The sequence below is a fragment of the Ichthyophthirius multifiliis genome (assembly GCF_000220395.1).
Source record: "Ichthyophthirius multifiliis unplaced genomic scaffold scaff_1120509250499, whole genome shotgun sequence".
In the NCBI taxonomy this organism is placed as follows: Eukaryota; Ciliophora; class Oligohymenophorea; order Hymenostomatida; genus Ichthyophthirius; species Ichthyophthirius multifiliis.
In genome coordinates, this window is record NW_004086691.1 from 1 (window position 1) to 17415 (window position 17415).

At 16.6% G+C, this 17415-nt stretch overlaps 3 protein-coding genes across 3 annotated transcripts, besides 28 other annotated features; 2 read left to right on the forward strand and 1 right to left on the reverse strand. All coding sequences in view use genetic code 6, as the record gives it.

The window, feature by feature from the left end:
* Positions 1-9: 9 nt before the first annotated feature.
* Positions 10-47: a microsatellite.
* A 164-nt stretch (positions 48-211) lies between these two features.
* Positions 212-258: a microsatellite.
* Positions 215-259: a microsatellite.
* Positions 260-1226: 967 nt separating this feature from the next.
* Positions 1227-1277: a microsatellite.
* A 199-nt stretch (positions 1278-1476) lies between these two features.
* Positions 1477-1514: a microsatellite.
* A 1481-nt stretch (positions 1515-2995) lies between these two features.
* Positions 2996-3044: a microsatellite.
* Positions 3045-3295: 251 nt separating this feature from the next.
* Positions 3296-3374: a microsatellite.
* Positions 3303-3375: a microsatellite.
* Positions 3304-3402: a microsatellite.
* Positions 3403-4487: 1085 nt separating this feature from the next.
* On the forward strand, positions 4488-5405 carry IMG5_078180 (hypothetical protein; the record flags this gene model as incomplete). Its single annotated transcript, XM_004036485.1, has 1 exon — positions 4488-5405. A coding segment is annotated over one exon (918 nt), but the record flags the coding sequence as incomplete, so codon positions are not given.
* A 129-nt stretch (positions 5406-5534) lies between these two features.
* Positions 5535-7688, forward strand: IMG5_078190 (hypothetical protein; the record flags this gene model as incomplete). Its single annotated transcript, XM_004036486.1, has 2 exons — positions 5535-6270; positions 7654-7688. The coding sequence occupies 2 exons, from the start codon at positions 5535-5537 to the stop codon at positions 7686-7688; spliced, it is 771 nt and encodes a 256-aa protein (XP_004036534.1).
* Positions 6958-6988: a microsatellite.
* Positions 7117-7175: a microsatellite.
* Positions 7117-7203: a microsatellite.
* Positions 7121-7203: a microsatellite.
* Positions 7470-7532: a microsatellite.
* Positions 7471-7531: a microsatellite.
* Positions 7475-7523: a microsatellite.
* Positions 7520-7551: a microsatellite.
* Positions 7557-7609: a microsatellite.
* Positions 7558-7608: a microsatellite.
* Positions 7563-7604: a microsatellite.
* Positions 7689-10151: 2463 nt separating the features above from the next.
* Positions 10152-10206: a microsatellite.
* A 564-nt stretch (positions 10207-10770) lies between these two features.
* Positions 10771-10812: a microsatellite.
* Positions 10813-10981: 169 nt separating this feature from the next.
* On the reverse strand, positions 10982-11784 carry IMG5_078200 (ubiquitin-conjugating enzyme family protein, putative; the record flags this gene model as incomplete). The annotated part of the gene is made up of 5 exons (XM_004036487.1): positions 10982-11239; positions 11314-11507; positions 11564-11626; positions 11666-11729; positions 11782-11784. 5 exons carry the CDS (start codon positions 11782-11784, stop codon positions 10982-10984), a joined length of 582 nt encoding a protein of 193 aa, XP_004036535.1.
* Positions 11785-12090: 306 nt separating this feature from the next.
* Positions 12091-12138: a microsatellite.
* Positions 12093-12142: a microsatellite.
* Positions 12143-12652: 510 nt separating this feature from the next.
* Positions 12653-12686: a microsatellite.
* Positions 12687-13686: 1000 nt separating this feature from the next.
* Positions 13687-13716: a microsatellite.
* Positions 13717-14691: 975 nt separating this feature from the next.
* Positions 14692-14731: a microsatellite.
* Positions 14732-16788: 2057 nt separating this feature from the next.
* Positions 16789-16867: a microsatellite.
* Positions 16868-17415: the final 548 nt, after the last annotated feature.

The window sequence follows — 17415 nt, forward strand, 5'->3', positions numbered from 1 at the left end:
ATAATAATAATATATATATATATATATATATATATATATATATATATTAAATTATATTACTTGTTTTCTATCTTCTCCTTATAAAGTATCGTTTTAAATAATTTATTTTATAGTGTTAGTTATTATTTATAGCATTCCACTTTCTATGGAAGCCTTAGACACATCTATTAAAAAAAATATGTTGGAGGCATAGGAGCTCTTGAAGCATAACTTTTTTTATTTTTTTATTTTAGTTTTTTTTTCTTATTTTTTTATTTTAATTATATATTATTTATACTCTGCTCCTGCTATTATATCAAACGATCCTTAACTTAATTCAGGTTTTAAATACAAATCTTGTCTTTTTCCATTTTAATCTAAGGCCGAATAATAATGATTAGGAATAGATTCTATACTTCCACATAAGCTACATTTATACTTTAGTTTTTGTTTAAAAATTATTTAAATATTTATGATTATAATTATTTACTTTATATCCTTCCTATATAAATTCACAAAAAGGATTCATATATACTCTACATTATTCACATCTTACTATTTATTTATTTTTCATATATGCTACAGGGAATTCTTTTTCCTTTTTTTATATAATTTGTTGTTATTGAGTTATAATATGTTTTTATTATTAAAATAAAATAATACTTATGATCCGAAAGGAGATATTATAGCAGAAAATTTGAAATTGGAATCTCTTAAAATCTTTTACGTTTTAGGAAAACGATCTGTGGTGGGTCGAATATATAATTTCGAAGAATTAAAATTTTCTCCTAATTGACTTAATTCTTATATTCTTTATTATTCATATTGACTTGAAAGACTAGTTTTTGATACATCTTAAATTTATTAATAATACATTTATTATTGGGCTTAAAAGACTGGCTGGCTTGGAATTTAATTATATTATTATTATTGTTATTGGTTTTGGGAATTTTAAGATTCAACAATATTTTATAAATTATTGTTATTTGGTGCGTCTGCTTCTTGTTGGTTATTTTGCTATTAATTTTTTTTTTAATGGGCTTAAAGAATTTTTTAATGAATGCTCATATTTATTTTATTTTTCCTATATTTATTATTTTTTCTGTTTCTTTTATATATATTTTAATAAAATCTTTTTTTAAAATGTATTTATGTACTTTATTTTTATAAATATATCTTTATAATATATATATTTTTTAAAAGTTATTTGGATAATTATATTTTAATGAATAAATTATTATTTTTTAATATATATATATATATATATATATATATATATATATATATAATATTTATATTCAAACTAATATAAAATAAAAATTAAATCATTTTGTAAAATTATATAAAATGCATAAATATATATTATATAGTAATGTAAACTAAAATAAACAAAAGTAAATTAATGTAAAGTAATAAAATAAAATAACATTAAAGTAAAGTTAAATAAAGTAAAAAATAAATAATATATATATAAAAAAAAAATTATAATAATTATACTAAATTAAATAAATATTAAATAAAATAAATATTAAATATTTATTTTAAATAAATAATATTTTTTTTATTTTTTTTACAAAAAATATATAAAATAACATAAATTAAATAATATCAAAGTTACTTTATAAATGAATTATAACTTTAATTTTTAGAACTTTATTCCTCTTCTACACTTTCCCATGGTCCATATTATTAAAATTCATTTTTAGTATCTATAACCTGTATATTATTAATTGCTTTTTTATTTTTTTATTTAATTCTTTAAGACTAATATTGGTTATGAAGTATTTTTTAAGACTAATTTTTTTATTAAAATAGTTTTATTTAATTAATGAATAGATTTTAAATTTCTTTAATTTTTTCGAATTTCTAAGTTTATTTTTCAAAAGAACTTTCGTTTGATTAATATAGAGTAGAAATAGAATAGCTTTAAGTATTTTTTTTATACGATTAAAATTTATAATTATTATAATTTTATATTGGAATATTTTAATTAGAAGAATAATATTAATGCTTTATTATTGAAGATTATGGTCTTTTTAAATTCCTTTATTTTTATTAAAATTATTACTTAACTTAAAATGCTAATAATTTTTTTCTTTTTGAATATTTTTTTATTATTCTTATATATTCTTTTCAGCTTTTGAATAGAATTTATTTTGTTGTTTTTATATTTATATATGTTTTCGCATTGTTTAAAAAAATGCCTCATTTGGAGATTTTTGAGATAAATTAAAATTTAAATTTGTATATTCACTTTTTTAGACACGATTTGTGAGTATTTTTTGCCTTAAAGATTTTTGGATAATTGTTTCGGGTTTGTTTTAGATTATTTTTGGGTAATTTTTTGTAAATTATAATAATATTAAGTACTTTTATTATTAAAATTTATGAGATTTTGAATCTTTTATTTATTTTAAATAAAAAATTATATATATATTTATTTATTTTTACCTTTTTAAAAATAAGTAAATGAAGATTTATTTTATTATTTATGATTTTATGTTATTTTTTATTAGATCATTTCTTTTTATATTTTTTTATATTAAAAAAATTAAAATTTTTATTTTTTAATAAATATAAAAAAATATTATAAAAATGATAATTTTTTTTATTTTTTATTAAAACAATAAGCTTTTATTAAAATATTAATTTAAAGAATGTAATCAAAATAGTTTATTTTTAAATAATTATTTTTTTAATATATATAATAGAAAAAAAATAAAGGAAAAGGAAATAGTGGTGATTTTAGGCTTATTTTTGAAATAATATGTCATTCTCTATGACATTGTAAATTCTGTTAATTTAAAGTAAGGATCTAGAAAGAACTGAATATCATGTCGATAAGCATTTGATAATAAAGCAGAATGCACCTTCAAGAAATTAAAATAGACTTAGTAGTATTAATTTTTGGTTTTTTTTAATTTCTTTGCGTACAGTTTGTTACCTATTACCGAATATATATATCGTTACGAATTAGTTTTAGTAAAAAATTGTATAATAGTACACTAATATGGATTATAAAATATATTTAATATATATAAAATTAAATTTATATACAAAAATATTTAATTAATTTCACATAAATAAATATAATAATATAATTATTTTATATATAAAAACATTTAATTAATTTTTGAATTCCATTAAATTTTTTGATGAAATTAAATTAAATTCATAAATATATTATAAAATATTCATTTTTTAAAATCTATACATATTTTAAAAATCTTTTATAAAATTAATATGATAATGAGTAAATACTCAATATATTAAAATGATATTTAATTATAAAAAAATTATATAAATAAACCATTTTTAATAATTAAAATATAATATAAAAATAAAAATAATAATAAAACATAATATAAATATAAAAAAAAATATATAAAAAATAAATGTAATAACAATACATTATATAAATATTTATATACATATACATATATATATATATTTAAAAATAAATAGATTAAAAAAGTTAATTTATGAGTTCTTAATTTTCCGAAACTAACAAAAAATAAAAAGACCTAAACGAAATTTAATTATAACTAAACACAATTGAACATATTAATATTCCTTAAAATAAAAAGCCTGATATAAAAAAGAATTTTATTTTATACAATAATACTCAACCAGAAGGTATATTCGAGAACCTCTAATGTTTAAAGAAAAGTCATTTTTTTTACGAATGTGTTTTATATATATTATCTTGTGGTATTTTTTTCTTATTATTAAAATGGAATCTGAAATGGAGATAGTCGTTTTTATTCCGAAAATGTTCGGATATAGAAGAATCTACCCATATAGCTATTACTGGTCCTTCGAAAACAATTCATATAGAAAAACTGGAAAATGTACAAATAGAAAATTAACAAATAAGAATTTTTACATTCAGATATTTTCGATTTATGAACCAAAATCGTATTTTTGTCCCTTTATGTGACCAAGTAAACAATTTTACATACGAATAACTAATAAGATAGTTCTCTGATGGCCTATAGTAGTCTTAGGTTGATATTTTACATTAAAGAAACGGGCTTAATGAAAGCAAAATACCTGAACCGGGATATTTTTAGATTTTTATAGACTAAATTTTATCTCCTTTTTATTTATTTTAGATTTTTTCAGTGACTTTATGGTATCATTAGTCATATTATATTTACTCTAGTGTTATTTTAATATCTGCGACTTTTTCTTTAGTTTCTGAGCTTTATTAGACTAAACAAAATATTCGAAAAATTATTAAACTAAGTGAAAACTAAAAAATACAAATATAAGTTCTCCGAAATAACAAAAAAGAATTAATTACTTCCGATAAACTAGCTTTTGGTGATATTTGTTTTTTAAACCAAAATAGTATAATTCCTTGCGATTTTACTGTAATTTCCGGTTCTGCAATTGTCAGTGAGGCCATGTTGACAGGCGAGAGTATTCCAGTGATAAAAACATCAATGGAGAACCGAAACGAGGCTTTTTGGGAGAATAAATAGACTATAATATACTCCGGAAGCCGTATTTTATAATTAGATAAACTAAAATGTATGGTTATAAGGACTTCTTTTGATACTTTAAAAGGTAATCTTCTACGATCTATAATGTTTCCTTTAAAACCAGGCTACTTTTCATTTCAAAAGTAGTCCATGAAGTTTATTATATTACTAGGGATTAATACATTGATAGCTTTTTTAATCACTATTCCCAAATTCTTAGATCTATTGGCTTAAAATGCTATTAAATCGGAAGATATAGTCGGTAGAATTTTGGATTTAATCACAATTTCAGTTCCACCCGCTTTGCCTACTTGTTTGGCCTTTGGAGTGTCTTTTTCGATATATAGGTTAAAGAAATGGGATATTTATTGCATAAATCCTCCTAAAATTAATGCTTGTGGGAAGGTCAAGACTGTGTGTTTTGACAAAACTGGAACTTTAACCGAAGATGGACTTTCTTTTAAAAGAATGGTCTTTTTCGAAAATTACGCGATGGAATTTAAAGAGGTCGATGCCTTAAATTTATTTGAGTTAAGAACTCAAATTTAACGAATAATAGCGGCTTCTTGCCATACTATTGAGAAATTTAACAACGAATTGATTGGGGACCCTTTGGATATTGAAATGTTTAAGTTCTCAGGCTTCTAGATATAAGAAAGTGGGTAACATGGGCAACTTTTAGTAGAAAATGGAGGAGATGGATTAAAAATTAAAATTTTTAAACGTTTTTAATTTCTCGCAGAATTATAAAAATCTAGTGTATTAGTTGATTTTTAAGGCAAAAAATACGCCTTTACGAAAGGTTCTCCAGAAAAAATCTTCCTTTAATGCCTAAACAACTATATACCCCAAAAATTTAATGAAATATTAGATTTATACACACTTTCAGGCTATAGAGTAATCGCGTTTTCCTATAAGGAACTCGAAAATAACTACTGAGAGGAAAATCCTCGTGAATATTATGAAAAAAAACACATTTTTGGCGGTTTTTTGATCTTCGAAAATGAATTAAAAGACATAACTAAACATAATATTTAATTATTAACTTCCTAATATATAAGGGTTATTATGGTCACTGGAGATAATCCTTTAACTGCCACTTATGTCGCCAAATAATGCGGTATAATGAATTTTGATGGGATTAGTAATATTCTTGATTTCGTGAATTCTGAGTGTGTTTTAAATGGGAAAAGTTTCAATTTAATAAAAGACTTTGCTAAGCTTTAAAATCATGAACTTTCAGTTTCAGGGACTTTCTTTTAACAGTATATGGAAAAAAATAGCAAAATAAGGAAATTCATACTTAAATAATGTAAAGTTTACGCCAGGATGACTCCTGATTAAAAGTAGAGTTTAATTAATCTCCTCTAGATAGATTAAAGTGAGTATACTTTTGTAGGAATGTGCGGCGATGGGGCTAATGATTGTGGAGCTTTAAAAGAAGCTGACATGGGGATTTCTCTTTCGAATACAGATACTAGTATAGCTGCTCCTTTTACTTCGAAAATATAAGATATTGCATGTGTGCATAGACTTTTGAGAGAAGGAAGGGCATCTTTATAAACTTCATTTGAGTGTTTTAAGTATATGGCGTTATATAGCACTATTTAATGCTTTACGACTACCATTTTATACTTTTAGTAGTCCTTTCCGTCTGATATGTAGTTTTTAATGTGGGATTTATTCATTATATTGCCTTTATCTTTTCTTTTAGGGTTGAGTAAACCAGCGGATAAACTCAAGAAAAATACACCGACTTGTGAACTTATTTCTTTAGATGTAATATTTTCTGTAGTCGGATAAAGTGCTATATAATTAGGCATATAACTATTAAGTATTTATATTTTAATAAAATAATCATGGTATATGAAATCTGTGGAAATACATAAAAACTCTAATGGAGAAATAGATTATGAGAGTTTGGGTGAATGTTATGATTCTACTGTATTATATTGGATTTCAAATTTTTAGTATATTTTTATGGTTATAGCTTATTCGGTAGGATCGGAACATAAGAAGAAATTTTATACTAATTTACCCTTTTTATTGTTTTTAATATTTATTTCAGGATTCTCTTTTTTTAAATTTTCTAAAGATTTGATATATTTTCGGAAATTTTTGGTATTTTTATAAAGACAATAAATAATGAGGGAGAAGTTGTTTCGGAAATGCCGATGAGGTTTAGGTTTATTCTGTTGGGTATTATATTTATTAATTTCTTTATAAATATTATCTTTGAAGCGTGGGTGTTGCCAGTTGTTGTAAAGATTTTTAACTCAAAGAAAAGTTAGAAATATGATAAGGTTAAATAAGAGTAACTCGATTATGAAAATACAGAAGAATGATAAAAATATATTTTTAAATTCTATTAAATTATTTAGGAACAATTAATTAAAATGTTAATAATTATTTATATAATTATTATAATGAGTATTAGAATATTTATTTAAAATAATATTTTGTTTGCTTATTTATATGAAAACTTTCAAAAATATAAAAATATAATCATATATAAATATAATGAGAACAAATTAATTTTTTTATAAAAATTAATCTAATAGTATTTTATATATTTTTTTTTTTAAAAAATAATATGAATATAAAATAATATTGAAAAATTATATTTTTTTTATAAAAAAAAATGTTTTTCATATAAAAATAAAATAAAAAATATTATATAAATATATATAAAAATAATATAAAAAAATAAATATTAATTAATAAAAAAATATATATATTTAAAAGATAAATTTATTTTAACTTTTTTTTTAATTATTTAAGAAGTTAAAATGTTAATATAAAAATAATTAAATAAAAGATATTTTATTATATATCAAAAATAATAAAAAAATTATAATTAAAAAGTAAATATATAATTTATTAATTTTTTTTTTTTTTTTTTTAAAATGTAATTAGTTATAAAATAGTTTTTTAGAAAACAAATCTTCTAAATAACGTTTTAAAAAATAAAATAATTAAATCTTAAATAAAATTAGACACATTTAATAATTTATAATTATTATATTTATAATATATTTTATATTTTATTATTTATAAGAATATTTAAATAAAATATTTAAATAAGCTAATTATATATATATATAAATATATAAATAATTATATATAAATAAAAAAATATATAATTATTTATTTATTTATTATTGATATTTAATTATTATTTATAAAGGTTGTGTAGAAAGATATTTATTAGAAACTACATGATATATAATTATTTAGATTATTTTTAAAATAAGAAGAAGAAAATAAATATAAGTTTAAATAAATAAATATAGATTAATTATAGCTATTATATACTAATCAATAATAATATTTATTATTGATTATTTTATTAATCAAATAAAATAGCATATGAATACATTATTATTATATTATTTCTATTTAAAATTTATTTAAGATTTTTATTTGAATATTAGAATTAATTTTTTATTATACTTAAATATATTTTTAAGTTATCCAATTTATATATATATATAAAAAGAAATATATTTATAAAATTAATTAATTTTATAATAATAAAAAAAAAATATTCTAAACTATAATTTATAATTAAATTATATATAAAAAAAAATATCTAAAATAAAATAAACCCTGAAATAAATTTTATTTTAAACAAAAAAATTTAATAATCAATATTCAGTTTTTAAAAATAATAAGCAATATGCATTTTTTATTAAAAAACTGTAAAAATAAAATAAAATTAAATATAAAAAGCAAAAATGAATAACAAATTATTATAATATAATATTACCGATATTTGTCCATTAATATTTGAAAAAGAATTCCACCATTATAAGCTTATTGTAAATAAAATTAAAATAAATATAATAATAATAATAAAAAAAAGGAAGATAATACACATAACTTAAAAAAATAAGAATAATTTTTAAAAATTTCTAAATAATATATAATCGCTTCAACAAGTATATTCTTTGAAACTTTACCATAATTAATAACAGTCATTTTTTTAAGTAAATATTCATCTTTAGAAAATGTAAATGCATTTGGTCTTGGAATAGTTTTATATAGATTTTTAGGAGAAAGTCCTATTTATGGAATAAGTATTAGTTTAGAAACATTAGCAGCTCATTTTTATGGAGCTCAAGATTATAAAAAAGTAGTTAACTTATTAGTTACTGCCCAATTTATTATGTTGATTGTATTTTTACCAATATCAATATGCTTATTTTTTTCTGAGAAACTATATCTTTTTTTAGGTTTTGACTAATAATTAAGTATTTTAGCTTCTTAATATTGCATATGGGCTTCTCCTGGTATTTTTTTGATTATTTTTTTAAATTCTTTTAGGTCTTTTATAAATGCTTAGAGCGAATTTATGGTTTAATTTTTTAGTTTTTTAATTGTAATTCCTTTGCATTTTTTGAGTTGCTTCTGTTTTATTTAATTATTTTAGCTTAGTTTAATTGGGGCAGCAATATGTTTTTCTTTGACTACTTTTTTTACGAATTTAAGCTTTATAATTTTTATTTATTTTGAAAAAAAATTATATGTTTGTTTTAGAAATTTCACTTTTAAAATTTTTCATTTAATTATAGATTTTCTCAAATTTTCAATTCCAATTGCCTCTATTATTATTTTAGAGTGCGCAATTTAATAGTTTTAAACTATATTTGCAGGATATTAAGAAGTAAATTAATTCAATGCTCATGTTTTAATGAACAATATAAATTTTATCCTAACATCATTTACTGTTGGATTTGGAATGGTTACGTGTAGTTTTTTAGGAAATGAAATAGGAAAAGGAGATTATATGAGCGGGAAATATTATATTTTTTATAGCTTTATTCTATACTTTATTTATATTATAATTATTATTTTGCCTTTTATTTTATTAAAAGATTTTATAATAATTAATATTATTAATGATTATAATGTTAAAGAAGAGTTAAATTCTTTATATTATATTGGTATATGTATTGTTATTCTTTATGGATTAAATTAAATTTTGTAAGGAATCTTAAGATCTTTAAAAAAATAGACTTTATTACTTTTTTCTTACTTTTTTTGTATTGGAGGTGTTGGTATATCTACTAGTTTGATTTTAGTTTTTTATTTTTAATGGAAAATTTAAGGAATTTGGATGGGAATACTTATTGGTGAATTTTTCAATTTTATTAGTTAAAGTTTAATTATTTTGTATTTAAATTTCGAACATGAAGTTTACAAAATATTTAATTAATTAAATTTTAGTTACTGATAATTTACTTTTCAATTTAATATTTTTTAATATTTAAACTATTTATTTAAAATTAAATTAATGTTATTAGATTTATATTTATTTATTTTAAACAAAATTTTATAGTAATAAATACTTTAATAAGTATTTTAAATAAAAATTAATTCTTTTATGTGTTTATTTAATATTATTTATTTTATTTTAAGTTTTAAAAAGTTAATTTATTAATTATATACTAAAGGTTTAAGTAAAAAAAAACTATTTATATTTTAATTAATTTAGTTAACAAAATAATATTTGTTTTGAATTAGATTTCAATATATTATTTAAAATAGTTAATTAATCATAAAAAATTCAATAAAATGATTTGATTGAAGTTCATTAATAAATGATGATGCTTTTAAAAATTTAATTAATAAGATTTTAAAACTAATAAACAATATAAAATATTAAATAAATAGATATAAATCTAAAAATATATAAATATATATATTTTTATAAATATATATATATATTTCTAATTTTTTATATAATTATGTAATTTATTTAAAAAGCGATAAAAATTTATAAAATTATCTATTTTAATTTTTATTTATAGTAGATAATATAGCATTTTATCTATATTATTTTTAAAATATTAATTTTTTATATTGTTCCTATATATCATGCTTTAATTTACAAAAAGAAAAATTAAAAAAAAAAAGTTATTTAAATATTAAAAATATATCTATGAATATACAAATACAAAATAAAAATTCTTTAATTAAAAATTATATATAATTAATTTATATTATATTAGGTTATTTTTAAATAAAAAAGTAATTTTAATATATATCTTTATATAAATAAATATATATTACATAAATTTTTAAAATTTGCTTTTGTTTGAAAAAATCAAATTCTTTTAAGCCATTTTTTCTTTTCTGAATCTTATTTGTTTACACTAGAATATATAATGGGGTGAGTCTATTTTTAATATTATTATGAAATTTCATTATTGAACGTAAAGCTTAATTAAAACTAATGTTTATTTTATTATTAAATAGCCTATTTATATTATCCACTATTATTATTCTATAATAAAAAAGCTTATTATTATTATTATTATTACTATTATTATTATTAGTATTAAATAGAATTTTTGCTTAATGATCCTAGAGGTTCTTCTGTAAAAGATTAAGAAAAGCTATTATTATTTTATGATTAAAGATTTTCCTGGTTTTGATTTTTTTAAAAATAATTTTTTGTATCTCCTTTTATTTACTTTTGTGAATAATTTTTTGATGTAATATCTTCATCATCACAAGTCTTTATTTAAAAAATATGTTATATATACATATATATGTGTATAATTATTTTTAATTATATATTAATTTATTTTTATATAATTTACTTCTTTTTCAAATTAAATTTTATTGCTTTATCTTGGTTTTGCGTGTAATTCAGTCATTAATTTTGCGTATTTAAAATATTCCTCGTAATTTTCCATAAAAAGTTTACCTACTTCTTCATTTAACGCACTTTCAGGAAAAGGAACTATTAATAAACATTTTATAACCTTTTTTTTTAGTTAAATAATATATATAGTATTTTATATTATATATATAACAATAAATTATGTAATATTAATACTTCGAATATATTTTAGAAAGACCAGTTTGTAGGGTTCCAATCTTTTTTTAATGTATTTACACATATTTCTCCTTTTTCTGATACATTAGGGTGTGCAATTTTAGTATGGAAAAATCCTTTTGGAGGTACTTTAGGAAAGTCCTATGGTAGGATTAATTTACATCTAAAAACGCCTCCTTCATATGGTGTTTATACTTTATATTAAATAAATTAGATATATTCCTATTTAATAAATTTGTTTTTTATTTACCAGGGCCTATTATGTCTGCTTAAATATCATATATATCAATATCATTTATAATTACATTTATTCCTGTATTTTTTATAAAATTTTAATTATTTTTATTTGTACCATCTGGATTTTTTTATTTTAATTGGTTTAATTAACGTGATATTATTATATTTATTCTTGGATTCTTTTAGTTTATTAGAAAATATTATTTATATTGCTTTTGTTTTATTTTTTACCATTTTATTATTACTCTTTTTTTTATTAATATTTATTTTTTATTTTATTTTTTATAATTTTATAAATGTTTGTTAAATTATATATATGAAATTATATATTCAAGCTTTTTTTTTTTTTTTTTTTTTTTCGATGAACCATTAATTATTTTTTAATTTAGCTTTTAATATTTTTTTTGTTCTAATTTATTAATTAATAAAAATATAATAAAATACATAAAATATAAAATATATTAGATAAATATAAGAAGAATTAATATTTTTTTTTTCTTACTTTTTTATTTAATAAAATACTATATAGTTTATTTGAACAAAAAAAAAAATAAAAAAAAAAATTATGAAAAATAAAATAAAAAAAAATTATAATTTTTTGATAATTTTTTTTTTTTTTTTTTTTTTTTATAATTAAATTAATTATTTTACTTCTAGAAAAACAATTTAACGATTTAAAAATAAAAAAATTAATAATTTATAAAAAAAAAATTATAAAATAAGAAAGTAGCCTAAAAATTCTCATTCAATATTTTATTTGTATTTATTTATTTTACAAATTATATATATGTATTTTTTTTTTATAATAAATATTAAATTGCTTATAATATTTAGAAATTTTAAATTAATTCTTTATAAGAAAAAAATAAATATTCGCTTATATTTTTATGAATATTTTATCTTTATTTATAATTTATTTCTTTTGAGATATTTAAAATAAATTATTTCAAAAATAAAGATCATGTTTAAATTCTTTTCTGGGAATTTAGTTTTTTAATTTAATTTTTAAATTCTTTTATAATATTATAATCATATAAATGTTTATAAGTGTTTTATTATTGATTTTATTAATAATTAATTATTTAATAAGTATTATATATTTATTTAATTTTTTATTATAATTTAATTTTGTTTATTTAATATTGTATGAGTTTATCATAATTATATTTTATTATATAAAAACTCATTTTTATTTTTTTTAATATAATTCTATTCCTAATTTTTAAATGAATTTATTTAAATTATATTTTTTTAAAAAAATAAAAATAAAACAATAAATACCATAATTCTAAATTATTATAATTTTTAATTTCATCGTTTAAATATTTATTTTTAATTTTTTATATTTAATTTACTTTTTAAAGTTATTATAATTGTTATTAATATGTATTTAATTTTAAATTATTAGTTAAAATTGCTTTCTCATTTATAAAACTATTTAAATATTTTATTTTCACTTTTAAATATTATTTTTTAGAATAGTTTTTATTTATTTTTTTCTGTATTTTTTTTAAAAATTTAATATAAAATATAAAAGTCATTATCAATTTTTTTTTGATTATGTTTTTTTTTTGAAAAAAAATATTACAAAGTAATAAATATATATTGAATCTTTAAAAATATTATAATTTTTGATATTTTACATAATGTTATTTGATAATAGTTAATTTTAGATTTTTTTTTTGTATTTCTTTTATTTTCTAATGATGAATTTTAAGTTAATATATAATTTATTTTCTTGCTTTTAGTATTTTTTTTAGATCATTTTAATAATTTATTTAGTTTTATTTTATAATTCATTTTTTTATATATATGTCTGTTATATGTACTTATATTATATTAATAAAAATTAAATTAATTTTTTTTTTTTTTTTACAGAAAATAGTTTTTTATATTTGAAATTACAATTTTTTTTATTTTATTAAAAAAAATATGGACTATAGTTATTTTTAGATTATTGAAAATATTTTTAAATATAAATTTTAACTTATATCTATTGAAATATATGAATTTTGTAATTGAAAATATGTAAAATACAAAAATAAATAATTAATTAAATTGTAATTTATAAAAATTAAAACATAAAATGTATTTTAAATTATTATATTAAAAAGACTCAAAAAATGTAATATTATTTATATATTAAATATATATATTTAATATATAAATTTTTAAAAGATCATTAAATAAAAATAATATTATAGTCAAAGAAATCTCAAAAAAATTAAAATAACAAATTTCGAATATATTAAATATTTTTAATAAATAATTTTTTTTAAATTTATATAAAAAAAATAGTCACATTATATAACTAATAAAATATAAAAATTACAAAATTATAATAATAAAATGTCTATACTTAATATAAAAAGTGCATTTATAAATTTTTATACTGAAGAGTTATATAAACTTATAAAGATTCATTAAAGAAATAAAATAGAATCTTTATTTTTAATAATAATAAAGGCAGCATATTTTATATTATTTATATTTACCAATGATACATATGATATATTAATTAAATATGATAAAAACTTAGAAAATATTTAAAGATTAAATAAAATTTAAAATAAGTAATAAATTTTTGAATATTTATAGTATTTTGTTTGCATTTTTAACTTTAATTTAGTCATATATTTAATGTTTAATTTATAAAAAAAACAAATAAACAATAGTTTTAAATAAAAAAAATAATAAAAAAAAGAGATTATCTTATAAATTATATTTATTCCTTTATTTTTTAAGCCTATAATTAATTATTTTTAGTTCCTTTTCTATTTATTAGCTTTATAGAAACAAATAAAATTACAATAATAAATGCAATATTAATATTATTATTAAGTAAAAATTAATATATTTGATATTTTTTTAAATAAAAATAAATAGATTTTACATCAGAAGATGTAAATTATAATTATTTAATAATAAATAAGGATTTTTTAGCTAAAAAATATTCAAATTTTATTTATATTTATTAGAGTTTAGAAATAACTGGAATAATAATAATGAGTATAAGTAGTTATTTATATATATGTCCAGTATTGATAATAATATATTTTTTAAACTTAACAAATGCTATTTTTATTAATCCTTTTTATAATGAAACGATTGAATAAGTGTCAATATTTATAAATTTGTATTTATTTTTTTTAAGTATTTTATTTTAAGTCTTTATTTAAGTTGATTTTTAAGGAAATTTATTGAGTGCTTTTATCATTTGTTTGATTCCTTTATGTTTTAAATTGTATTAAATTATTTTCAAAATATTACAAATTAGAATCTTTTAATAATTCGAAGAGCATTTTCTGAAAAATGAAGAATAAAAAGTATTAAAAATAGAAGGAAAATACATTGATTTAATTATTAGAAATATAATTTTTAAAGAAAATAAAAATAGTCTTAATTTAAATTAGGAAAACTGTTAATTTAATTTAAAAATTGTTTATTTTTTATAGTTAATTATTTAATAAAAGAAATTGAGTTTAAATGGGAAAAATGAGGATTTATATTTTCTGGAATAAAAAAGAAATGAAGATATGTTTTTTTTATCGAAGAAATATTTAAGTGGAAAAGATGAATAAATGGATAAGATTTTGTAAAATATTATGATTTATTTATTAGAAAATCATAGAGAATATTAAAAAACGGAAGAAATTTTAGTCTTTTATTTAGTTTTTATATTATAAATTAGTAAAAACTATGAAATTTTTTGGATTAAACTTTACGAAATAAAAAAAAAAGTATCTTTAAAGTATTTATAGATTTTAAATAGTATCGAAAATGAATTTAAAATACTCTAAAAGAAATTAAAATATAATAATTTTGATAAAAAATACTTAGATATTTTTTATTGTGATTAATTAATAAATGAATCTAAGTCTTTACTTAGAGAAGCTATTATAAGTAAATCATAAGTTTTAAATATGATGATGTTAAGATATATTGATTTAAATAAATTAAATAATAAACTGGAAGAATTGTAAAGAAAAAGAGACTTTTTATTCGAAAACTTAAGCTTTTTAATGAATTCGAATTTTATTAATACCGAAATTATAGAAGTTTATTATTAATATATGGCAATTTTATCTTTTACTAATAATGATATTAAAATAAATAAAAATAAAGGTTTAAATAATTAAGAAGATGAAAATTAATTTCTTTAGTTAAAAAATGAAAAATCTTGTGCGGTTTTTGTTAAGGCTTTTATTGAATAAAAAAAGTATATAATATAGAAGGTTTCTAATTAATTTAATAGGATTTTCAAAATAAAAAATGAGGATATTATAAAGCAAAGAATTGAAAAAATAATCCCGTTCTTCATATAGAAAAAACATCATTTTTATATTTAGGATTTTTTGAAAAAAAATTAGCCTTCAAATATCAAAAATAAATTACTTTTTGGATAAAATTAATTAGGCTATGTTATCCCTTTATAAATCGATATAAAAATTAACTATTTAGATTATGAAAATGGAGTTGGTTTAATAGCTAATATAGTACTTTTGGAAAAAAGGAATAATTAATATATAATTTTTGATGATGTAAAATTAAAAGCATTGTCTGTATCTTAAAAAGTACATAAAGAAATATTTAATAATCATTAAAATATTAAAAATATAAATCTTTTAAAGGCATTTTCGTTTTTGAGTCCTTTTAAAAAAAATTAGAATATAAAAATTTAAACTATTTAAAGTTTATAAATATAAAATGAAAATTCTAGTTAGAGTGATTATGAGGAAATAGTGTAAGAAAACTATGGTTTTTTAGAATAAAAAAAAAGGCCTTATGCAATGATTATAGAAAAAATTAACGAAAATAATTAATAAAAAAAAATAAAGAAATAAGAATATATATTGATTACTTGCAGGGTTAAATTGATTTAATTAAAATATAAATACTGTAATTTAGGGTGTATAGTATTAAAAAAAATAAAAATTTTTAAATAAGGATAAGCTTTTGAAGTTTTCTAAAAACTTAATAATAAAAAAAAATATACAACTAATTTTGCATCTTTAGATATTTAAGTTCTTAATATTTTTTAAAATAGTACTAAAAATTATACTAATTCATATATTAATAATATTACTTTAAAAAAAAGTATAATAGCAATATGTAAAAAATATAAGTTATATTGAAAATTCATTGTATTAAATAAATGTTTAAGATAAGAATATATAAAAAATTATATTAACTAATAGAAATCAAAATTATAATAAATTAAGTAATATTTAATATTTAATATAAATATATATATATATATATATATATATATATATATATATATATATATATATATATATATATATACATATTTATAATTAATTTTTCTTTTATACATTTTTTATATATATTTTTATTATAATTATAAATAATAAATAATCATTTTTATTTAACATAATATATTAATATTATATTTAATTATATATATTAGATTAAACATATTGCATTAATGATCTTTCAGATATTTCAAAACAAGATACAAGTTAAATTTAAGCTATTAATATAGAAAAAACTCTTTATGATAATTAATAAATGAGTTTACAATAATCGCAAATTTTTACTAAATTAAACAGCGATATATTAACCTAATATTAAACAAAAAGAAAAAAATCTTAATTAAATTAGTTTAAAATTACAATATAATAAAAGAATGAACAAGAATAAGAATAATAAGCAAATTCTGAATAAAGAATAAAAAATAAAACATTTTAAAAATCTTTTTCTTATTTAAATAATTAAACTGAAAAACAAAGCTCATTTAAAGTTTTTAAAGGGAAAAATACCATATAAACTTCTAATACATCTCGAAATTTAAGCTTAAGTATATATTAAAGATTAAAAAACACTATTTTAACTCAAAAATCA